The 26615-nt window shown below is 37.2% G+C and overlaps 1 protein-coding gene across 1 annotated transcript; it reads left to right on the top strand.

The window, feature by feature from the left end:
• The first annotated feature begins 20901 nt into the window (after positions 1–20901).
• On the top strand, positions 20902–26088 carry LOC115418280 (TMF-regulated nuclear protein 1-like). The gene is made up of 3 exons (XM_030132694.1): positions 20902–20976; positions 21082–21414; positions 25878–26088. Exons 1-3 carry the CDS (start codon positions 20902–20904, stop codon positions 26046–26048), a joined length of 579 nt encoding a protein of 192 aa, XP_029988554.1. The 3' UTR covers positions 26049–26088.
• The last annotated feature ends 527 nt before the right edge of the window (positions 26089–26615 follow it).

Genomic DNA, 26615 nt, shown 5'->3' with positions numbered 1-26615 from the left:
ATCGGATCGTGAGATAGTAAAAGATTCCCACCCCTAATAGTAAATACTAGTAAATAGTAGGTATGTGTCTTTTCAGCCGTTTTCTGGTCAGGGTGTTCTTACTTCCTACTAACAGTCGTCTCAACAAACATTTCCCCCTCTTTGCACTTTTGAGATCTTCTAAATTGTTGAGGTTCATGATTTTAAAGTCAGAACAGATTTTGACTAGTGTTGTCACCACCGTTAGAACGTACAATAAGGGGGTGGAACTTAGGAATCTGTGGTAGGACATATGTTAAACACTTGCACAAAAAACTGGATATTGTCACTGTTTTAATATCACATCATGTTGTGTCTCATTCTGTATGTAGAACAAGTGTTGGAGCAGCAGCTTAGTTTAATTATGACACTTTATTAGACTTATACTACAGCAGTAGGGCTGTGTATTGGCAAGAATTAAGCGATACGACACAAATCACAGTACCAGGATCACAATACGACATATCACGATACTGTTAACAAGGTGATATTTTTTGTTTTGTTTGTTTTTTTAAAAGATTATTTCGTTGAAAAAACTTATAGTGCAGCAATTTGGATAAATAAAGTTTTAACATGTGGCTTTACCAGTACAAAAATCACACAAATAAATAAATAAATCATGTTTTACAGACATTACAGTTTAAGATCCTGTTGAAATTTTCGTATTCTATCGCGAAAAGAATGCATAGTTTTCAGTCCCTGAATCATCCAACATTAGAACATTATTTTTGTGCATTCCCAATAAAAAAATAAATAAATAAATAACCTTTGCCTCTTTCAGACAGTAAAATGTGCTTGTAGGATGCTAGCATACAAACAACAGAGTAAAATACCCATGTGAATATAAAAATAAAAGAGCTCGATGAACAAAAAACAAAAATGAATCTCCGCTATGTCTGCATTTGAATAAATACTTAAAAACATTGATACAGTATTTTTTAACATCGATACAGTATCATGAAGTGAAATATTGTGATATATTGCGGAACCGATATTTTCTTACACCCCTGTACAGCAGTGGCATGATGTTAACAAAACAGACAATAATATCATTAAAAGCGCTTGTTTATGTGACTGTTAATCATCAAGTCAAATGCAGGGATGTAATGATTACCGGTATAATGATAAACCATGGTAAAATTGCAGATGGTTAGTATTACCGTTTAAATTGTAATTATCATGATAACCGTGTTTTGATTACCGCACTTTTAGGGGAAAAAATGCGTATGTAAAGCTATGCTTTTTTGTCAAATATTTGAGTATAGTTTTAATTTATTACAATTTTAATTTTCTATACCTAATATTTGGAACCAATTTTCACTTTTAAAGTCTTTGAAAAGGTTCGTTAAGCATCTGTGTGTTATTTATGCAATAAGGTATACACATTTTTCAAATCGGATTTTATATTTTTTGTGTTTTTTGTCCTGTTATGTTTTTATAGTAGGTTAAAATGAAAAAATAATAGACAGATGATATAGATGAAGTTGTGCTGAAAAAACAGATCCCAAACATGGTTATAGTAAACATTTGTGTATATAATCTATAAAGGCAAAATCAAAAGGACTGAAAAATGGCCAAAATAGGCTCAGACCACTAGGGGTTAATATTTGAATGTTTCTGCAACAGAAGGGACATTGTGCCAATTATTTTATTTTATTTTATTTATTTATTTTTAAATACAACTTGGTTAAATTATTTCCGTGTGTGTATTAGTACTTTTGGAACATTTTGAGCACAATTTCAGTAATACCGCGGTAATAATGATAACCATGATAATTATGGTCACAATAACCGTGATATGAAATTTTCATATCGTTATATCCCTAGTCAAACGACAGTATCCTGACGGCTCAGCTGGTATTATTCGTTGTCCGCTTGAAACCACATCCTCAACTTTTACAGCTTGAATTCTCAAATGATCAATCAACACAATAACTTTATACGGTACATTGAACTTCTCCGTTTGATGTTTAAATATTCTTTGGAAAAAAAAAAAAAGTTCACTGATCCTTTAAGCATCAATATTGAAGACCATGTTTGAAAATTAGATACTCCATATGTGTACTTGACACCGGGACAGAGGAAGATTGATGATCCACACCCAGGTTTCCTCGTGCATCATCTGATCTGCAGCCAGGTGATCAGACATCTACAACTGATCCCCACCTGCTAATGAGTTGGATCGGGTGGTGGATAAAGTCGCCAGACAGTCCTGATGAAGCCAAACGTGTAATGTGGGTGTGCTGTAAATATCTACCTAGGGGCCCTGCCCGGAGCTGGAGCGTTCAGCTGTGTCCCAACGCAAAGTCAATATTGTGTTGGGGAAGTAAAAAATGAAAGTAGCAAGGGGCCAAAGATGGAACCTTGTGGAACACCGCATTCAGAATAACAGGTAGAACTAATTAAAATGGGAAAATCCAAACATAAAACTACAAAAACTATTCATCAGTGTTACTTAAGTGAAGTGAATTCCTCAACTTTAGATAAGATTAGATTTTTCTAAACCAGGGATGTCAAACACGTAACGCAGGGGTGTCAAACTCATTTTAGTTCAAGGGCTACATACAGCCTAATGTGATCTAAAGTGGGCCGGACCAGTAAAATAATATAAATAACAGGATAAGAACTTTTGAGTGAAAAAAGTAAATAATAATAATAATCCGTAATGAAAATGTTTACATCTACGAATTGTACTTGAACATAACATGAACAAATATGAACAACCTGAAAATTCTTTGGTAAAATAAGTGCATTGTTAACAATATTACACCTTAGTTTATCATTTATACATGTGAATCACAATTTAGAGATCACAGTGGATCTACAAATACACAAAACAGTAAATAACAGGCAGAATATTATTAAAACTCCACATACTTCTCTTAAGACATTTCAGTTATTCACATTTTTTATTAAAGGCTAGTCTGTAAATGTAAACATTTTTGTGTAATTTTACTTTTTTTTTTAACACTAAAACAGAGACAGATTTACAATTTTCATTATTTATAAGTTATTATGATAGTATTTTACTGGTCTGATCCACTTTGGACTGAAATGACCTAAAATTATTTCAACATCCTTGATTGTTAATATCTTCAGTGTAATTTTTGCATTTCAAAAATTCATCCCAGGGGCCGGATTGAACCCTTTGGTGGGCCGAATTTGGCCCCCGGGCCGCAAGTTTGACACCTGTGACGTAACGTAACCTATAAATAATAATAATAATGATAATAATGAATGAATGAATATTTTTATTTTGGTTATGTACAAAACACATACATTTAAAGAACATACAATTAACACTATAGTCGCTTTTCCATTGACTCAAATTGCATGAATGTAACTTGCGCATAAAAATTTACCTAATGGAAAAAGGAAAATTTTGCCGAAACTCATTTTTCGATGAAAAGTTTTTATGCTAGCAAGACGTGGTTTTTCAGGTGTAGAAAAATTGGTAGATCATGCAAAACTGCAATGGAAAGACCTTTTTCCGCAACTAGAGTCACATGAATTAAAAAAAAAAAAAAAACGGATGTTGACAGACGTTACAACAAGAGAAGAGTTTTAAAAGAAACATGTCGTGGTATGTGTGGACAGCAGGAAACTGGATAATTTTTTAAATTTAGTACGGGATAGAGGGGTAATATATAACAATAATAAATATATCTGTAAATCAACATGATATTTACATTTCTTGCCATGTTTATGGAATGACTTCTCGTGTCATCTTGCGATAATAAATAAACAAATCCCCGCGTTTGTGATGTAATGGGAAAACCGACATTATGCACTTCTGTTTTTTTGACATTTAGTAAATATCTGTAAAGTTTTGCGCAGATGTCCAACAGAAAAGCCACTAATGACAACTACAAATTTTCTTCTTAGTTTAATAAATATAAAAAAATTACATTCTGAAAATATTTATATTTAGAAACTATCCTTTAACAATAGAATGTGAATAATCTGAACAAATATGAACAACATGAAAAGTCTAAAGAAAATGAAGCACAATTCTAACAATATTCTGTTACTAAATGTTTGTGTAAAATGGTGTATAATGCATAATGCACATGTATAAATGATAACTTTAGGCATAATATGGTTCAAATTGCACTTGTTTTTCTTATGAAATTAAATCTTTTAGGTTTTTCACATCTTTTTTGTTTTTCTAGTTTTAAAATGTAAATACTTTAATAATTTAATGGTTTTTTTTTCCCACTAAAACAACAGGTTGTGATTATTTGTAGGTTATTATGTTGTTATTTCACTGGTCTGACATAGTTGAGATCAAATTGGGTGAATGTGAAACCTGAACTAAAATGAGTTTGACACCTTTGGTCTTCAGTTTGGATTAGATTAGAATAGATTAGATTAGATTAGATTAGTGGTTTGTCTGTACATTTCTTTCCATATCCTACATCATACGATCTCTGCCTTCCTTCCTTTCCATCCTTCATCCCTCTGCGTCCCCCCCGTCTCCCCCCCAGTCTCCCCCAGGCAGAACAATTAAAAGTTTCTCAGGTCTTTCTCCCCCAATGAGCCGCATGATGAGAATGTGCTCGTTAAACCTGAACTCCTCCTCTGCTGTACACACGCTCTTTGTCTTCATGTTCTCACCTCTCCATCTTCATTTCTTCAAACTGTCACCTCTGCTTTTCGACACAATTTTATCTTTATGTTCGCAGCTATATTCTTTCCTTAGTCTCACCTTGTTGACTCTTTCCTTTCTTTCCTTTCCTCATCTTTCCTTTCCTTTTCTTATCTTTCCTTTCCTTTCTTTTCTTTTCCTTTCCTTTCCTTTTCTTCCCTTCCTTTCCCTTTCCTTTCCTTTCCTTTCCTTTCCTTTCCTCATCTTTCTTTTCCTTTCCTTTCCTTCCCTTCCCTTCCCTTCCCTTCCCTTTCCTTCCGTTTCCTTTCCTTCCCTTTCCTTTCTCATATCTTTCTCTGTACATAATCCAACATCACTGCTTCCACTGCTGCTTTCCTTTTTCCTTCCTTCTCACCTTTTTTCATGTTTTTTTTTTCTCTCGCCTTTTCCATTTTTATTCCTTTCCTTTTTTTCCATCACACACCCTCTTTCAGCTTCTGTTGTTTCCAGTTGAGTGTTAACAAGTGTTAACACTCACTCCTGTAATTCCCCCATGCTTTCCACTGATCACTTTTCTATATTTATTTATTTATTTGTTATTTATTCTTTTTGCGGTGTTGCGTTCCAGGTCGACAGTTCACCGGTTCAGGTTACACAGCGGCCATTTTAGAGCCATTAGTCATTAGTTAACACTGTGGCGTTCAGGGCCGGTGTCGTCTTCTGTCGTGTCCGTTATGTCACCGTTTGGCCGCCGTCGACGCTCGCTCGCTCCGTGGTCGAGTTTCTCCCCGTACACACCTTTGATCCTGTCTCAGCGCTGTACCACCATCTTGTGGCGGACGGGCAAAGGTGTGTGAAGACAGAGCCCCCCCCCCTCCCCCCGTCTCTTCCTTTATTAGTTATTTTTAGAGTTGGCAGATATTTTTAGCTCTGTGTTGCCATGTGAACTGGTTGTCACGGAGACCAAGAAGATGGGTGTTCCCGTGCAGAGCTGACACCATCTTTACATTTCTTTCTCTGTTAAAATCACATGCACTGTACTGACAAGACGAGGAGGGTGAAGCATAGCGTTACATCACAAACACATCCACATATCAGACAGTAAATATTTAACTCCTCCAAATAATCAACCCAATAATAATATGAACTTATAAATATAAGATATACACAAAGAAAAGTTTTTGCAATGTGTTTCTTCTTTGTCGTTTCTGTGTTTACATTCTTTTATTCGACTTCTGTCCCTCCTCTTATTGTTAAGAAAATACCAGTGAAATGTCTTTGCTCCTTACTTTATTTTATTTTATTTTATTTATTTAACCTTTATTTTATCATGTAGGTCAATTCAGAATCAGTTCTCATTTATGACAATGACCTGGTCAAACGGCAGCGTAACTGGCAGATAAAACAGAAAAATTCCAAAAAAATAATAAAGAAACAAGTTATTAAGTCACATAACAAGCCGTAGTAGAGCTAGAAGAGAGTATTATTTACAGTGATATATTCTAAAAAACAGTAGTCATTAGCGGTGAGAATTTAAAATCAAATAATACTTACATTCAACTATAGTTATGCAAATAAGTATATATATGGGCAATATAGGATATATACAAGGTTAGATAAAGAAAAAAAGGTGCATGGTTGTGAGTATTGCACTGAGGTTCAACTGTATATAGTTATGGATGTTCAGTCAGTGTTTATCAAACATGTTGCTGTATTTCTCACTCCAGGGTTTTCTTGAAATTCTAAAGACATTGGCATGTTTAATTTCTTGACATATCCTGTACAATCACAAAAGGCTGTAAAATTAAGATCCAATTGTGATATTTTAGATTGAGTGACACTGAGCAGAAATGCATACTATAAAAGTATGCAAAAATTACACTGGGAACAGTTTTTAAAATTTCTAATACTAGCATAATACTTGAAAAATACATGTTTCAAAGTGATATGTAATTTGTACATGATGATCGATCATGAATTTCCCATCAGGATTAAGTTCATCTGAATGTTTCTTGATGATGAAGCCAATAGTATTAAATGTCTACAACAATAAATAAGACTTTCTGCTATTTGCTATGTCATCCTTGTTAACATCTGCAAATTCACCTGTTTTTTTTTCCTATATAATTTTGCTATTTTTGTTTAGTGTTTAACCCATAAAGACCCAAACATCCACTGTTGACCAAGAGCATGTACTGATGTAGACTGCTGAACCATTAATCCCATCAATCCATGTAAATAATTGGTGTAAAATACAGTTTGCCATATTTTCATGGTCATTAGATATCCTCCTGAGACCCAGGAAAGTACAGGTTTTGGCTTTTTTACATTAAATAATTATCTTTATTGGAAACAGCACTATGCAAAAAAATTTTCAGATGCACTTTAAAAAAAATTTTTGGAATGTCCTTCACAGTGGACAGTATATTTTTATTTTATTGTTTTCTCGATAAAGCTGTGAAACTCTTGCCCTAAAGAGGACAAAAATACATTGCTGGATCTCAGGAGGATATGACCCATTTGGACGTTCAGAGGCTCCGTAGTGAACATGGAAACACCGTCATCTTCTACAGCATAGATTCACTGGTAAAACCCATGGAGTTGGATCAATGACAGTGAATGGACACACTGGGTTTATGTTCAGATAATGATAGATTTTTACAGAAAAAGTCAGTTTTTCTTCATTTTTTTCTGTTTTGATATAATAACTTCTGAATTTACACTGAGCTTTAATGAACATCTACATGATCAGTGAAATAAATACAGGAAAATAGATTATTTTCACTGGAAAAAGGCAAGGCAAGTTTATTTATATAATAATAATAATAATAATAATAATAATAATAATAATAATACATTTTATTTATAGGCGCCTTTCAGGACACTCAAGGTCACCGCACAAAGTTGTTAAAAATGAATAAAACACAATTAAAATTACATATATACATATATAAAACACATAGGTACATAAAATGGCAGTAGATAAAAGTGAAATTATGGAATATAGCACATTTCAGCAACGAGGCAATTCAAGGTGCTTCACACAGGACATTGAAATATGACAAGGGAAAAAGAAACACATTTAAAACATTATAAAAGAAACACGTAAAAGGTGATTAAAAACAGCAAGTAAGAAAACAACACATAAAACCCAAAAATATAAAAACACACACATATTAAAGTAAGAGCTGCAGTGCAGAGTTTTGAAAGAGAATATAAAATTTAAAAAGTAAAAAGCCTTTTAGTCAAAGGCAGCAGTGAACAGGTGAGTCTTTAACCTTGACTTAAAAGAACTCAGACTCTCAGCAGACCTGATATTTTCTCCTAAGGTTTAAGAGTTGGGCACTTAACCCATAAAGACCCAGAGTGACTTTTGTGTAAGTTCCCAAATGAATTTTTCTCTCTATTTAACATTTCCTAAGTGATTTATCACCATTTGTTATCGTATTATCCTCTGAATTTTGCATTTTTACAGTTTCTTCTCTGGTCTGCCTAAAAAGTCTATCAAGATGACTGCAGCTGATCCAGAATGCTGCTGCTCCAGTCCTCACTAAGACCAAGAGACTGGACCACATCAGTCCAGTTCTGAGGTCTCTACACTGGACCACATCAGTCCAGTTCTCAGGTCTCTACACTGGACCACATCAGTCCAGTTCTGAGGTCTCTACACTGGACCACATCAGTCCAGTTCTGAGGTCTCTTCACTGGACCACATGAGTTCAGTTCTGAGGCCTCTACACTGGACCACATCAGTCCAGTTCTGAGGTCTCTACACTGGACCACATCAGTCCAGTTCTGAGGTCTCTTCACTGGACCACATGAGTTCAGTTCTGAGGCCTCTACACTGGACCACATCAGTCCAGTTCTGAGGTCTCTACACTGGACCACATCAGTCCAGTTCTGAGGTCTCTTCACTGGACCATATGAGTTCAGTTCTGAGGCCTCTACACTGGACCACATCAGTCCAGTTCTGAGGTCTCTACACTGGACCACATCAGTCCAGTTCTCAGGTCTCTACACTGGACCACATCAGTCCAGTTCTCAGGTCTCTACACTGGACCACATCAGTCCAGTTCTGAGGTCTCTTCACTGGACCACATGAGTTCAGTTCTGAGGCCTCTACACTGGACCACATCAGTCCAGTTCTGAGGTCTCTACACTGGACCACATCAGTCCAGTTCTCAGGTCTCTACACTGGACCACATCAGTCCAGTTCTCAGGTCTCTACACTGGACCACATCAGTCCAGTTCTGAGGTCTCTTCACTGGACCACATGAGTTCAGTTCTGAGGCCTCTACACTGGACCACATCAGTCCAGTTCTGAGGTCTCTACACTGGACCACATCAGTCCAGTTCTGAGGTCTCTTCACTGGACCATATGAGTTCAGTTCTGAGGCCTCTACACTGGACCACATCAGTCCAGTTCTGAGGTCTCTACACTGGACCACATCAGTCCAGTTCTCAGGTCTCTACACTGGACCACATCAGTCCAGTTCTCAGGTCTCTACACTGGACCACATCAGTCCAGTTCTGAGGTCTCTTCACTGGACCACATGAGTTCAGTTCTGAGGCCTCTACACTGGACCACATCAGTCCAGTTCTGAGGTCTCTACACTGGACCACATCAGTCCAGTTCTCAGGTCTCTACACTGGACCACATCAGTCCAGTTCTCAGGTCTCTACACTGGACCACATCAGTCCAGTTCTGAGGTCTCTTCACTGGACCACATGAGTTCAGTTCTGAGGCCTCTACACTGGACCACATCAGTCCAGTTCTGAGGTCTCTACACTGGACCACATCAGTCCAGTTCTGAGGTCTCTTCACTGGACCATATGAGTTCAGTTCTGAGGCCTCTACACTGGACCACATCAGTCCAGTTCTGAGGTCTCTACACTGGACCACATCAGTCCAGTTCTCAGGTCTCTACACTGGACCACATCAGTCCAGTTCTGAGGTCTCTACACTGGACCACATCAGTCCAGTTCTGAGGTCTCTACACTGGACCACATCAGTCCAGTTCTCAGGTCTCTACACTGGACCACATCAGTCCAGTTCTGAGGTCTCTACACTGGACCACATCAGTCCAGTTCTGAGGTCTCTTCACTGGACCACATGAGTTCAGTTCTGAGGCCTCTACACTGGACCACATCAGTCCAGTTCTGAGGTCTCTACACTGGACCACATCAGTCCAGTTCTCAGGTCTCTACACTGGACCACATCAGTCCAGTTCTGAGGTCTCTACACTGGACCACATCAGTCCAGTTCTGAGGTCTCTACACAGGACCACATCAGTCCAGTTCTCAGGTCTCTACACTGGACCACGTCAGTCCAGTTCTCAGGTCTCTACACTGGACCACATCAGTCCAGTTCTGAGGTCTCTCCACTGGACCACATCAGTCCAGTTCTGAGGTCTCTACACTGGACCACATCAGTCCAGTTCTCAGCTCTCTACACTGGACCACATCAGTCCAGTTCTCAGCTCTCTACACTGGACCACATCAGTCCAGTTCTCAGCTCTCTACACTGGACCACATCAGTCCAGTTCTCAGCTCTCTACACTGGACCACATCAGTCCAGTTCTCAGGTCTCTACACTGGCTCCCTGTCTCTCAGAGAATAGACTTTAAAATTCTCTTACTAGCATATAAAGCACTGAATGGTTTAGGCCCAAAATCCATCAGAGACCTTCTAGTCCAGTATGAACCATCCAGACCACTCAAGTGGTCTGGTGCAGGTCTGCTCTGTGTTCCCAAAGTCAGAACTAAACATGGAGAATCAGTGTTCAGTTTCTATGCTCCGTATATGTGGAACAAACTACCAGAAAATATCAGGTCTGCTGAGAGTCTGAGTTCTCTTAAGTCCACGTTCCAGACTCACCTGTTCACTGCTGCCTTTGACTAAAAGGATTTTGACTTTTTAAATTTTATATTCTCTTTCAAAACTCCACACTGCAACTCTTACTTTAATATGTGTGTGTTTTTATATTTTTGGGTTTTATGTGTTGTTTTCTTACTTGCTGTTTTTAATCACCTTTTACATCAAGGTTAAGGTTACTTTATTTATACCTGTAGGTAGATTTGTTTTGCAGTCTAGGTGATTGCCTTGGCATTACAACAACACATACACTGAACATGCAAGACAGGCACTTGATCACGTTTACAGACAGGACAAAAAGACAGGACAAAACAAAAAGTGCTCAGTGTTCCACCATTCATCGGTATAGCAGCATGGATAAGTGAAAGAATAAAATAAGTAACATCAAATAAATAAAAACAAGATGCAATAAAACACAATAAAAACCAAAAAAGATAAAAAACAGTCTGGGATAGAAACCAGGATAAGAACATAAATTAAAATATTTAAAATTTGAAGTCACAATAATAATAAATAGAGCAAAGAAATGGAATAAATAACTAAATAAGTTAGTAAAGTGCAATGTCACTATTTCTTATTGAGCTCAGTGACAGCGACAGGAACAAAGCTATTTTGCTATTTTTACGTTTCTTTTATAATGTTTTAAATGTGTTTCTTTTTCCCTGTTGCTGTATTTCAATGTCCTGTGTGAAGCACCTTGAATTACCTTGTTGCTGAAATGTGCGATACAAATAAACTTGCCTTGCCTTTTTCCAGTGAAAAGCATCTATTTTCCTGTATTTATTTCACTGATCGTGTAGATGTTCATTAAAGCTCAGTGTAAATTCAGAAGTTATTATATCAAAACAGAAAAAAAATGAAGAAAAACTGACTTTTTCTGTAAAAATCTGTCATTATCTGAACATAAACCCAGTGTGTCCATTCACTGTCATTGATCCAGCTCTATGGGTTTTACCAGTGAATCTATGCTGTAGAAGATGACGGTGTTTCCATGTTCACTACGGAGCCTCTGAACGTCCAAATGGGTCATATCCTCCTGAGATCCAGCAATGTACAGGGTGTCCCATAAGTCTCCATACATAGTAGACATAATACATATAGTTCTAACATGTATTTCTTTATATTTCTTCTTTATAGTTCTTCAGCTGTGGAGGACACGCATTGAAATGTGTTCCCGACAAAATGGCAGTCATATAGAGCATATTATATAAATAAAAATGGTTTGTGTCAAGAAACGTTTATTTTTCTTATGTATGCAGACTTATGGGACACCCTGTATTTTTGTCCTTTTTAGGGCAAGAGTTTCACAGCTTTATTGAAAAAGAAGAAATAAAAATACACTGTCCACTGCGAAACATTCCAAAAAAGTGCACTTGAAAATTTTTTTGCATAGTGCTGTTTCTAATAAAGATAATTATTTAATGTAAAAAAGCCAAAACCTGTACTTTCCTGGGTCTCAGGAGGATATCTAATGACCATGAAAATATGGCAAACTGTATTTTACACCAATTATTTACATGGGTTGATGGGATTAATGGTTCGGCAGTCTACATCAGTACACGCTCTTGGTCAGCGGTAGATGTTTGGGTCTTTATGGGTTAAACACCAAACAAAAATAGCAAAATTATGTAGGAAAAAAAAACAGGTGAATTTGCAGATGTTAACAAGGACGACATAGCAAATAGAAAGTCTTATTTATTGTTGTAGACATTTAATACTATTGGCTTCATCATCAAGAAACATTCAGATGAACTTAATCCTGATGGGAAATTCATGATCGATCATCATGTACAGATTACATATCACTTTGAACTTTGTTACGTTTTATAACTAGTGACATCACGACATTTGCACATATAAGGTCCAGACTTCCGACGAACATTTCTCAGAGTACGACATAATTGTTTATCAGCAGCAGCGGTTGGAGTAAAAACTGAAAATATGTCCAAACTTTGAGCCAGTTACTTCAAATGTTCAGTTGTTGGTTGAACGGGACAGAGCAGCACAGCCAACAACCTGGAGGGGGCGGGGTCATGTGCATTTAAAGGGCCAGCGCTTCAAACCACCTTTCTAGTGTCATTACTCAGAAATAGGGTTGAAGATGGACCTGTGGAGTTGAATGAATGAAGAATTAAAACCCAAGCAGAGCATTTACAGTTTATGGAGACCACAGGGGAATGTTGGAAAATGAAGAATTCCATTTTTTTAAAAAAAAAGCAAAATATCACTCCTTTAAGACATGAAAGTTTCCTCCAAGAAGTTTTCATTTAAAGCCACCTACGAGCCAACGGATCTTTAAGAACATACGAACAGAACCCTCTATAATTTCACAGAGTACATCTTTCTAAAAGCTGCTGACATGCAAAGACTTTTCAGTTGAATATTAGTATAAAATGAAGCTCCTGTACAGTTTTAATAATACACTGGAAGCTTCTGAAAACATGTCTCTTTCTTTTATTTACTATTCACTTTTCTCTTCCTTCCAGGGTCTGAACATCATCTTCAACGTGGCTCTGGCTTTGCTCAAGGTCAGTACTTACTTCATTTATCTGGTTTTCTCAGCGTAAGTAATGAGTTAAAGAAGAATAAATGCCTTTGTACCATCATGTACTGAAGACACCAGGCAATGAAGTAGAGTAAAAAGAGGAAATCTGAGTGGTGAAAATGAAACACAACCGTTTAAGACTTAACAGAAACTTGAGGGACTTTAATGTTTTTGCTTTTTAAAATGATTTTAAAATGAACATGATCTAAAAGTGGATTTCATTATGTGTTCATAAAGTCTGGAGTGTGTTTGTTAATGTACAAAGGAAAAGTGTGTGTTCACTCCACCTTCTCTGAGAGGTTAAACAGCGTTCGTTGGCATTTCTCGCCCCCTAGAGTTCAAATGTGAAAACTGCATGTCTGGTCTTTTCTGTTAGAATGAACAGTTTATGTGAACGAAGATGATTTTGCTCAAGTTAAATGTTATTTTCTCAATTTTTACAACTTTTTTTTCTATATTACAGTGATTAGACTCTGCACAAGTTATTTTATACCACATGATACCAGTATTATTATTAAATATTATATTGACATATATGTAAGACATATTATTATTGTTATCATTATTATTATTTCATAAATGCATGTACTAGCATAGAGCTAACATTCTACTAACATTCATATTAAATCTTCCAGTGCAGGATGAGCTTACAAAAATAGCTAAAAAAAAAAAAGTGCCTTAAGTTTAAAATTATTCAGAAATATTGAAATGAGATGGTAGATATGTTTTTTGTTGCTGTTGATTTTTTTTTTTTTAAATTATTATAATTATGGTGTGAATGCTCGATGCTGTACACATTTAAGTTGATGTATGCGGTGTATTAGGTGAAAAGGACAGGCAAAAAAATAAGCTTTTGCTTCAAGCCTATTCCTTGTTTTGGTTTTTATGATTAATGTACAAAGTACAATAATTGATGTAAAACCAAAAATAAATTTATTCATTCATTCATATCATGAGATGAAAATAGAAAAGTTATGATGAATACAATATTATAATAATAAGAATACTAATAATAATACTACTACTAATAATAATAATAATAATGATGATGATGGTGATTCACAAACAAACCAATATCTCTTTAATATTCGCTGTATTTTCTTTGAGGGAACTTTTGCTTCAGTTTAAGATGAGTCATATGTTGCAGTGAGTGTGAAACAGAAGTATCCAGTTACTATTTGTTGTACTATGGGATCTGTTTGTGGTCGGATAGATCAATGGATTTGGGAAACAACTGTGTCATGTTACATGTTGTTGTCTGATGGTTCAATATGGCCTCTAATTTGACGGGACAGTCGGAAACCGCTGGACGATGGAAACAGGGGATTTTATTCCTTAAATTATAGTGATACTAAAGACATTGTATGTATGTTATATTTAATCATATGTTCCTGATTTTAACCCTTTATAGTTCACTCATAGAAATGCTCTGAAATTCAAAATTTACACTTTAGTGTGTTATTGGAGAACATGACAAGAATTTATTATTTTATTTAATTTATATTATATAGAAAATCAAGGTAAATGAAGTTACCATATTCGGTTCCTGACCCATAAGTGGCTAAAAAAAAAAAAAAAAAATCCAAGCTGGATATATTAAAAATACATGGAAACAGGGGATTTTGTTCCTTAAATTATAGTGATACTAAAGACAGTGAACGTATGTTATATTTAATCATATGTTCCTAATTTTAACCCTGTATAGTTCACACATAGAAATGCTCTGAAATTCAAAATTTACACTTTAGTGTCTTATTGGAGAACATAACAAGATTTTTTTTACTTTATTTAATTTTTATTATGTAGAAAGTCAAGGTAAATGAAGTTACCATATTCAGTTCCTGACCTGAAAGTGGCAATAAATAAATAAATAAACACATTAAAAGTATACATAAAAAATATAAGAAAAACACATGTAACGTGAAAGGAATGTGTATTTTAGAACATTACAACATCACTTTTCGAACATTAGACTAACATGCGTGCTGGTCCTGACCCCTGTCCACATCTACATGACCCCTTTGAACATCATTCCTTATATTAGTACCATTACTTCATCGTTCCTCATATTAGTACCATTACTTCATCATCCCTTACATTAGTACCATTACTTCAAGAAACCGAATAAAGCAGGTCCCCTCACTGTTCATGCACAGGTGGACCTTATAGCCCCTTCAGACCACATTGGACCTGAGACTGTTGACTCACCCTGTCACTGTCTTGTAACAGGGTTTCTGCAGGTCGTTAAAAACCATTAAAAGTCATTAAATAGATTTTGTGAAAATTAAGGCCTTAAATGGCATTAAAAAGCATTAAATTCCATGTCCAGAGGCATTAAAAAATTGAATACACTTGATGGAAAAAAGCATTGTTATTCATGATTTATTTTGATTATATAAACGTTTAATAATTTTGCAGTATAGTGTGATGAGTGACAGGTGGAACCCTTTAATTGACTGTTGTTTAAGGCTGATACATGAAGTCACAACACCGGATGCTTGGAATGCAGCGTGTTGTGAGCGTGCTTATGCTGTGGCGAAAGAGCGGAGGGAATATTAGCAAATGTGGGAAAAATGGGAATTACAAGTTTTCAGCAGAAGTGACTGGAGGAGGAACTATTCAGAACCTGGTGATGGTAAACTGACATAAAACTATATATAAAACTGTATCTGCAGTTAAACATGGGCATTAAATTGGTTTAAAGTGACATTAAAAAGCATTAAATTAGATTTGCTGATACCTGCAGATACATTGTGTAATGCGAATGTGTGCAGAAATGACCAAAAATAGTCACTTGCCTGATAAAGGGTTAAAGTATAAATCATAAAAATACATTTTCCAATGAGATAATTCATTTATATGTATGCATTTGGCGAAGGCTTTTTTCCAAAGCGACTTACAGCAGAAAAAACAAAATAGAAGAATAAAATACAAGAATAGATTAAAGACATAAAACAGCTGTACAATTAAAAACAGTGCCGTACAGAAAAATAAAAAAGAAAACTGATAGATTAAAATATACAAGAATAGGTAAAAAAAAAAAAGACATTAAAACAGCCGCACAATTAAAAACAGTGTCCTATTGAAGAATAAAAAAAACAAACTGATAGACTAAAATACAAGAATAAATAAAAAAAAAGGACATAAAAACAGCTGTACAATTAAAAACAGTGTCGTACAGGAGAATAAAAAAGCAAACTGAGATTAAAATATACAAGAATAGATTAAAAAAAGACAATGAAACAGCTGCACAATTAAAAACAGTGTCATATTGCAGAATAAAAAAACAAACTGATAGACTAAAATACAAAAATAAATTTAAAAAAGACAAAAAAACAGCTGTACAGTTAAAAACAGTGTTGTACAGGAGAATAAAAAAGCAAACTGATAGATTAAAATATACAAGAATAGATTAAAAAAAGACATTAAAACAGCTGCACAATTAAAATTAGTGTTGTACGGAAGAATAGAAAAGCAAACCGATAGACTAAAATACAAGAATAAATTTTAAAAAAGACATAAAAACAGCTGTACAATTAAAAACAGTGTCATATTGAAGAATAAAAAAGCAAACTGATAGACTACAACACATGAATAGATTAAACGGTTATTATTCTATTATTTTACCGGTCCAACCCATTAGAGATCAACTTCATATCCCTGTACTAAATGATTAAAACTCCAGTTGGTTCATGGTCATATTCTTTGATTTTAATGTAAAGACTCTTAAGTGCACTTATTTCTATTAGTTCTAAAGACAATAATTGTAATTTAACTTACACTTAAAGAAAGATCAGACTCTCCATGAACCGACACGCTGTTGATGTGGACCGCTGGTGTCAGAGCACAGAGGAACTGAAAGGGCTCATATTTATCTAAACCCACTTTTATGAGTCTGTGGTTCATTTATTTGTCTGTTTGGACCTTTGATTCCCACCGTTCCGAATCATTTTTCACCGGGGGCTGAAAAGTTCTAATAATAATCGGTTCCTAATTTCTGCATAAATTGTTGGTTAGGAACAGGTGGAACTGAGTTGACTAACGTTACTTTCTTTGCAGCTCGGACATTTAACAGACACATTTAAAGGGCTCATATTTACCTAAACCCACTTTTATTAGTCTGTGGTTCATTTATTTGTGTATTTGGACCCTAATAATTCATACAGTCTGAATTTGAACCCTCCAGCTGCTGCAAAACTATCTTATATTCATTTTTGACAACAATCGAGTGGATTTGAATTCCTGCTTAATTTGTTACATTTTATAACTAGTTACGTCACAACATTTGCACATATGTATAAGGTCAGATATTCAACGAACATTTCTCCGAGTACGACGTAACTGTTTGTCAGCAGCAGCGGTTGTAGTAAAAACTGAAAATATGTCCAAACTAAAACAACAGAATAAACATAATAATGCATTTAAAATGGAATGGTGAACGTGCTAGGACAGGAGGTGTTTCTCTGAAGAGCTGGGTCTTCAAGAGCTTCTTCCTTGAAGATATGCATGGACCTCCCCTGTTCTGGTCGAATAATTCAGCATTTTCTTATGATGGGCTAATGAAACAAAGCAAAACAGAAACAAAACAAAAACTATTGGGTGTGTTAAATTTTTGTTTGTTTTGTTTTTAAGAGAGTGGAGGAAACTGGCATCTCTCTTTTCGGCTGGCTACCTCTGCATTTAAACCATTATTTCATTGCTGTCGGGTGGAAACCTCTTATGTGCAAACAGTTATTTTTCAGGAAACTGGAAAAATGATGCATATTCTAAATAAATAAATGAATGGAGCTAAGAGATGCAGTCAAAAGCTGTTTTCAATACTTTTCATTCGTTAAATATTTCTAAAACCATCAGGCCAATGTAAGACTGAGCAATGGAACTGACAAAAATGGACTTTCCACCCGACAACGACGATTTATTACATTCATTGTGATGGTGGTGGTTTGACTCCTGTTACTGGAGAAATTCCCTCAGATGTTCAGATTCTTTGTCATTTAAAACATTTACGTCATAGATGTAATGCAGAAACGAAATGACAATGCATTGGTCTCATAACAAAAAACCCAGATAAAACACTTGTAGACAGAATAAAATAGTCAGTTTAAAAATATATAAATATTCATGAATAAATAATGTGCATTATAAAATCTGTGATTAAAATAATATAATTTTTAAAAAAAACTATACTAGCCAATGTAAAGACTGACCAATGGAACTGACAAAAATGGACTTACGAGGTTTCCATCCGACAGCGACGATTATTGCATTTATTGTGATGGTGATGGTTTGACTCCTGTTACTGGAGAAATTCCCTCAGATGTTCGGTTCTTTATTTGTCATTTAAACATTTACGTCATAGATGTAAAACACTTATAAACAGAATAAAATAGTTTAAAACATCTAAATATTTCCTCTTTAAATTAATCTTTTTTTTTTTTTTCTTTTTTTAAACCGTCCTGCTCTATATCTGAACAGCCGTGTATTTTGCGTGTCAGAGGAAGACAGATGTGTTGGACGTGATAGTCGGGAATGGAGAACAAATGAGGATGTGAGGAGGGTGGAAGGGGCTTCCACTGCCAGCCTCCCATTGGTCAGGCATGACGGCATTTTCCCCGAGGCTCCCTCCTCCCTCCTCCAGCCTCTTCATCACCCCTCCCTCCCTCCATCTGCGTTCACCTCCCTCCCTCCCTCCCCTCCCCTCTCCTGTTTAGCAGTCGCTATCCACATCCCTCTCCAAAACAGGAGCGTTAGCTGTAGCGTTAGCAACCTGGACTTAAAGGAGCAGACTTTGTGTTTTTGGTTTTTTAATCTTCTTCTTTCATCCTTCCCTCCTGTGGATGCTGCTTTCAGCTCCTTCTCTCCCTCAGTTCCCGCTGCTGTTTCTTCTTTATCTTCCACCTCCTCTCCTCCTCTTCTCTGTCCATCAGCTGGTATCTCTCCAACACGCTACCTCCGTCCACCTCCCAGACCTCTGCGTCGGAGCCGCCCCTGCTAGCTGCTGCTCGTTGTAGTTGTTAGCATCACAAAGAGAGAGATACAAGGCTAAAGAAGTAGAGGAAGGCACAGAGATAGAAAAAGCAAAAGGCGCCGGACAGGAACCGCTGTGTGTTGTCGTTGTTTTGGCCTCATCTGAGCTGCCGGCCCGGACCTTCAGTCCTGATCATGCAAACCCTGGTCCATTTAGCCCGTGTGGTTGACAAGCAGAAGCCACTTTCCCTCTGAAGAACCAGGCTGAAGGATTTACTGACCACTACAGACCTGCTGCTAATGGAGATCTGCCAGAGGGACATATGCTGTCCGAGCTGTTAACTGGAGTGTGCTTTTACCGGTCGATGTGGTTCAGAAGTGGACAGAGTTCACATCTGAGGGGTTTCAGTGAAGACGAGGAGCACCGAGTCCACAGCGGCTAATGTGCTTTTATGACAAATGCAATGCTTTTCTGTGTTATTCCCTCCTGTTTTTTATGCATCACCGCCTCAAATCTGACTCAACGAGTTCAGCTCAGTCCACTCAGCCAGAAACCGACACAACACGCAGTGCATCATCGTCCCCTCCTGAAGGCAGAGGAGGAGCGCTCACATGCTAACAGACCTCATCCGGTACTGATTCTGCAGGTCGGACTTAGGCTGGGGCTCTTCAGTTCTGTTGTTTCGGGTCATTTTACATTTCAAAGGTTCCCGTCGGCTTCGGAGCAGGTGCGGCCTCCCCATTTGGAAGCGGAGTACACGGCGTCTGGGCGGCTTTGAAGCGTCGTCTCATATGCGGCGAGCCTTGAGCGTTAAGGCCACTCATGTCATGCAGGCTGAGGGGAATTTTCTCTCCGTCTTTGAAGTCTAACAACGAAAGAAGAATAAAAAAAAAAGGTGTAGTGATCGCCCGCCGCTGCTGTATGTGGGACCAGTGGCCCACGTGTTGAGCAGCTTTGTTGCTAAGCAACAGCGTACCGGATTGGAATTGGATTAAGGGGAGTTTGGCACAGGGAAGATGAGAGTGGGTAGAGTGACCGGGCTTCAAAGCGACTCTGACAGGTAGCCACAGGACCCAGCATTATGCCGAAAGCAACGTCCATACGTCATTTTCTGACTGTGATCTCGTCCCACCTCGGGGCTGTTTCTGAGCTCTGACAGTGGCACCAAGGTTCTAATAGTTTTGGATTTTTCATTATAGTTAGTTTAATTTAGTTTGACTCTTTTTTTTTTCCTCTAATTCAGTTAGTTTCATTAGTTTTTAGAGCAGGTTGCTAGTTTTTATTAGTTTTCGTTATTTTCTAAATGCTTAGTTTTAGTTAGTTTCAGTTTCTTTATATCTTTTCTCTTCTTCGCCGTCGTATTCAATAAATCCCAGACAGGACTCTGCTGCTTTCTCCCAACTTTAGTCTCCATGTTTCCAGGTAGAATGGGGACCAGAAGACGACTGGAAACCACAAGTGACGTATGGTGCCGCTAGCTAAAATTGCTAGAGCAAAATAAATCTATTTCGAATCAATCCAGCATTGACAAAGATGAAAACAGAGGGAATTTTTTCCAAGGACAACACAAGTGACAGAAGTGACAGACCATTAAATATCATATGGTGCCAGCAGCTAAAATTACTTGAGGGAAATAAATCAATTTTCATTTCAATCTGACATTGTCAAGACGAAAACGAAGGGAATTTGATCCATAATTTTTTATACGTTTTAGTTTTGTAAGCACACAATACAGTTTCAGTTAGTTATCGTTTTTTTTCTTTAATATAGTTTTTCTTTATTTCAGTTAACAAAAATGTTTTTACAATTCTAGTTTGCGTCATTTTGTTAGTTTGGTTAACCATAATAACCCTTGAGTGGCACAAGCTGAAACGGCGTCCACATCGTCCTAATTCCCAGCCGGGCCACATGAACTGGATCTGTCCTCATGCCACTCCCCTCGGACACCTCTGCTCCAGTCCTGCTGAGTCGCTTTTTCTTCCTGTGAGAGTCTCCTCCGATCCAAAGCCTTGAACATCGCCTTTTTTTCGGGTCACGTTCTCACCGGACTTGAGGAGGACTCGACCGTTTTTTTTTCGTCCAAAACAGCGACTCTCGAACTTTGTGAAACCCGGGCAGACTTTCCGGTTGACACACTGGAGTCATCTGCCACCCTGGCCCCACAGCGGGACGGCCCCATCTCCCTCACCTCCCTCACCCACTCCGCCACCATCTCCTCCGCTCTCCCCCTCCTCCCTCCCCTCCCCCGGTACCGGCCCTGCCCCCCCATTTGCCCCTTCCAGCGTTCGCCGAGCGGTAGAGGATGGCGAGGGAAAAGATGAGGAGGGGGCCCACGGCGGTCAGGCCTCGGCGGACTCTTTCTGCAGGGTGATGGGTCTCCTTGGGATGGGACAACGGCTCTTCGTGCCCAGGCTGCTGGCGGTGAGAGGGTGGGGTCTGGGGGTCTGGGGGGTCTGGGGGGTCTGGGGGTCCGTGACGCTGAATCAGGATGGAGCATGGTCCTGGTCAGGGTTAGATGTAAACTTTTGAATCTAAGAGTTACTGATGATTTATTTATTTATTATTAGGATCCCCATTAGCTGATGCAGGACATCATCTACTCTTCCTGGGGTCCTCCAGCGGATGAGAGTGGAGGAAACTGGCATCTCTGTTTCAGCTGCATGCCTCTCATTTACACCAGGGCGCTCAAACTCATTTTAGTTCAGTTCACATTCAGCCTGATTTGATCTCCAGTGGGCCGGACCAGTAAAATAATAACAGAATAATCTGTAAATAATGACAACTGCAAATTTTGTCTTTGTCTGAGTGCAAAAAAAAAAACATTAAATGATGAAAATACTTACTTTTATAAACTATCCAAACAAAAAAGATGTGAATAACCTGAAAAAACTGAAATTTCTTCAGAAATATCAGTGCAATTTTAACAATATTCTGCCTCAACTGATCATTCTACATGTGCATTCTGGATCGGATCTACAAAGACACTAAACACTGAGGAACAGGCAGAAAATAGTTCAAATTGTGCTTAATTTTCCTTAGATATTTCAGGTTGTTCCTATTTGTTCAGGTTATTCACATTTTATTGTTACAGATATTTGTAAATGTAAATATTTTCATGATTTAATGTTATTTTTACACTAAAACAAAGACAAAATTGAAGTTGTCATTATTTATAGACATAATGTAATATTTAAAAATTATGTCTATAAATAATGACAACTTCAAATTTTTGTCTTTGTTTTAGCGTAAAAAAAACCCCAAAACATTAACATTATTATTTATAGGCATAATGTAATATTTGGGTGACACGGTGGTGCAGTGGTTAGCGCTCGTGCCTCACAGCAAGAAGGTCCTGGGTTCGATTCCAACACCAGTCGATGGGGGGTGGGACCTTTCTGTGTGAGGTTTGCCATGTTCTCTCCGGGTACTCCGGCTTCCTCCCCACCATCCAAAGACATGCACTAATAGGTTAATTGGTTAATCTAAATTACCCATAGGTGTGAATGTGAGAGTGATTGTTTTGTCTCTATATGTTCAGACCCTGAGATGAACTGGTGACTTGTCCAGGGTGTACCCGCCTTCGCCCCTATGTAGCTGGGATAGGCTCCAAGCGACCCCCGTGACCCTAGTGAGGATAAAGCGGGTTCAGAAAATGAATGAATAATGTCATATTTTTTTCACCATCAAACTGAGAAGAAAATATGGAGTCATTATTTGTTGTCGGTTCTTCTGCTGTTATTATTTGGACTGTAGATCATATTGGTCTGTATGTGGAACCTGAACTAAAATGAGTTCCACAGCCTTGACTGAGGAAGTTTTGCACTTTATAAATTTATCCTCCGGGCTGGATTGGAACCTTTGGTGGGCCGCATTTGGCCCCCAGGCCGCATGCTTGAGACCCCTGTTTACACCATTATTTCGTTGCTGTCGGATGGAAACCTCCTATGTGCAAAACAGTTATTTTTCAGGAAACTGGGAAAAAACGATGCATACTGTAAATAGATGAATGGAGTTAAGAGATGTAGTCACAAACTGTTTTCAACACTTTTCATTCGTTAAATATTTCTAAAAACCGTCAGGCCACCGTGAAAACTGACCAATGGGATCGTTTTATTACAGAAATGGACTTATGAGGTTTCCGCCCAACAACGACGGTTTATTGCATGTATTGTGATGATGGTGGTTTGACTCCTCTTACTTGAGAAATTCTCTCAGATGCTCAGATTCTTTGTCATTTAAACATTTACATCTTAGATATAATGCAAAAATGAATTGACGATGCATTGGTCTCAATAAAACACTTGTAGACAGAATAAAATAGTCAGTATAAAAATATATAAATATCCATAAATAATAATGCACATAATAAATATGAGATTAAAAAAACGATACTAGTTTGATGTTAAAATGTATTGCGCTGAATGTAGCCCAAGTTGACAGGTAGAGTCAATATTACAGTGTGGCTGAAATCCTCTCAGTATATTATATCACATATCAGTATATTGCACTGTTTATCTCTGACATTATGTGTGTTGTTATCCTATAGGTCAGGAGTTTACCAAAAATATCAATCAAAAGTATCAGGATATTTTGCTGGTTAGTGTTTGCCATAATCTCTGACACTTCCTGCACTAAAGTTTTAAGTAAACCCAGTTTTAACCCATAAAGACCCAAACGTCCACTAATACCCAAAAGCATCTACTGATCTAAACTGTTTAATACCTGTTGATCCACTAATCCTATCAATCCATGTCAATAACTGATGTAAAATACAGTTTGTCGTCTTTTCATGGTCATCAGATATGACCCATTTGGACGTTCAGAGGCTCCGTAATTACCGTGGAAACACCGTCATCTTCTACAACATTGATTCACCAATAAAACCCATGGAGTTGGATCAGTGACAGTGGATGAAGACACTGGGTTTATGTTCAGTTAATGAGAGATTTGACTGAAAAAGTCACTTTTTTGTCCGTTTTGTCTGTTTCTGATACAATAACCTTTGAATTTACCTTGAATTTTCATGAATGTCTACATGATCAGTAATTAAATATAATAAAATACCTGTTTTACACTGAAAAATGCAAAATACAGAGGATAATAGAATAACTGTGAATGGTTGGATCAGTGGCAGTAGATGGACACACTTGGTTATGTTCAGTTCATGAGAGATTTGACTGAAAAAGTCACTTTTTCTTCAGTTTTCTTCGTTTCTGATATAATAAACCTCAACTTTAATCTGAGCTTAACAACATCTATATCAAGGGTGTCAAACTCATTTTCTTTCTGGGGGCCACATTCAGCCCAATTTAATCTGAGTGGGCCAGACCAGTAAAATAAACAGCATGACAGACAATAAATAATGACAACTCCAAATGGTTTAATGCAAAAAAATGGCATTAAATTATGCCAATATTTACATTTACAAACTATCCAAACAAAAAGGATGCGAATAACCTGAAAAAACTGAAATTTGTAAGAAATATAAGTACAATTTTATCAGTATTCTGCCTTGACTTATCATTTCTACATGTGCATTACAAATCAGATCACACAGGCACAAAACATTTAGTAACAGGCAGAAAAATAGTTAAAATTGCACTGAATTTTCTTTAGACATTTCAGGTTGTTCATATTTGTTCAGGTTATTCACATTTATTGTTAAAGGATAGTTTGTAATGTCAATATTTTCATATTTTAATGTTTTTTGCACTAAATCAAAGAGAAAAAAATTGGCGTCGTCATTATTTATAGGTTATTATGATACTATTTTGGAGTTTGATATGCCCTAACTTGCACTTTGCAGATTCATCCTGCGGGCCAGATTGGAATCTTTGGCTGGCCAGTTTTGACCCCCGGGCCGCATGTTTGACACCTGTGATCTATATGATCAGTAAATTAAATACAGGAAAATGCCTAATTTTTCACCAAAAAAAAATGCAAAACAGAGCATAATATTAGTGTAATGGTGGTAAATTACAATATAGTGAAAAAACTATTTTGGTATTGCCACAAAAGTAGCACTGGTCTTATGGGTTAAAGGCTGATGTGACCGTTGTCTTTGACGTGGTTAATTGGCATTGACATTGTCTGTATGAGCTGACGACAACAAATTTCGTGCAAAACCAACCTTAATGGCTTTAACTGCTGATCAGTAAGTGGTGTGGGTCCATAATAAGTTCATTTTTAGCAGAGACAGTGGATTCTTTCACCACTAGGGGGTGTTATTGATGTTCTTAGTCACTCTCTACTTTTCTTCCATGCCACCTGCTCGCCGTCTGTAGTTTAAACCTCTTTAACCACTGACTTCTCCTTCATTTCATGTCAGTTGTGTGTTTCCGACGGTTCTGCTTTTTGCTGTTTTACACTTTTGGTTTTCGGCTCCACGCAGAGGAGTTAGTTATTTCAGTTTTTTTGTTTTTTGTTTTTTTTAAGTACTAAAAATAATGCAAGAAACATTTAAAATAGTTGTCTCAGTGGCAACAGGAAGGAGACGAATAATGAAAGCTAAAAGTGGAAGTGGAAACAGGAGGTTGGAGTTAAAGTCTGGAAGTCTGCATGACACTCAGTCCTTCATTGCGGTTTTTAATGGCCTCGGTCTAAACCTGATGAATCACTTTTAAATGTGTTAATATTTCACAAACAGTTTTGTTGCTTAACTTTGTTTTGTTTTTTTCAGTGCATGATGGGATAGATTTGTGAGAAACATGAAAACAAAGAGGGAACACTGTTTGCTGGCTGTATTCCTTACAGCTGATATGAAAATGTTCCCTTTGTTTCCTTGGGTTTTAATTTCCTGTTTGAAGTCTGTCTTTTTCGTAACTATCCCTTATCTTTCTCCTCCATCATCTCCCCTTTTTCGACACCTCCTTGTGTCTCCACAGACGTCTAAAGAGGACCTTTTGCAGGCGGATTTTGAAGGAGCTCTCAAGTTCTTCAGGGTCCAGCTTCCTAAACGCTACAGAGCTGCAGAAAACGCCCGAAGGCTTATGGAACAGGCCTGCAACATCAAAGTAAGACCCAGGGTGAACGCCCACTGCATTTCCTCACTTTAGGGCTGGGTGATGTTAGCCAAAAAAAGAAGGATGAGTAGATATGTTTTCAGTGTGATGACATCAAACATATTTTTTTTGTTTTTCTACACCAACTCATGATGTTCATGAGTTCGGTTTCAGATGCTGCAGCTTTCATAATTCATAGTTTGAGTTCTTGTTTGTTCAGTATTAATTGTCAGCCTTGTAAATCCAAGCTGGACTGACTGTACATATCCTGACCGAGGAAAATCCAATTCTCCCTTTGTGCAGTAATCTACACGTGGATTTTCTGCCTCCGTCCAGAATAATATACATTATATAGACTAAATGTCCTCTAAAATTAACCTTTATTTGAAACATAGTAGAGCAAACTATTACATGATCAAAAACAAATTAATTTTAGCAAAAAAAAAAAAAAAAGTCTCGGTTTTGAATGTCTGGGGTCACCAGAAATTTGTGATGTTAAAATGGAGTCATGAGCCAAAAAAGGTTGGAAACCACTGCGTTAAACAGTCCGTTAACTCAACAAACCAAAAGCAAAGCACGTTTATTTGTATAGAACATTTCATGCACAGGACAATTCAAAGT

The sequence above is a fragment of the Sphaeramia orbicularis genome, chromosome 4 (assembly GCF_902148855.1).
Source record: "Sphaeramia orbicularis chromosome 4, fSphaOr1.1, whole genome shotgun sequence".
Lineage (NCBI taxonomy): Eukaryota > Metazoa > Chordata > Actinopteri > Kurtiformes > Apogonidae > Sphaeramia > Sphaeramia orbicularis.
This window is presented reverse-complemented; position numbering and strand designations above follow the sequence as displayed.

Coding starts and splice junctions, on each gene's coding strand:
- LOC115418280 (XM_030132694.1), top strand. CDS start 20,902: ATGAACTGGATCTGTCCTCATGCCACTCCCCTCGGACACCTCTGCTCC. Junction 20,977..21,081: donor CTGAGTCGCTTTTTCTTCCT/GTGAGAGTCTCC, acceptor CGTCCAAAACAG/CGACTCTCGAACTTTGTGAA. Junction 21,415..25,877: donor TCGTGCCCAGGCTGCTGGCG/GTGAGAGGGTGG, acceptor GTGTCTCCACAG/ACGTCTAAAGAGGACCTTTT.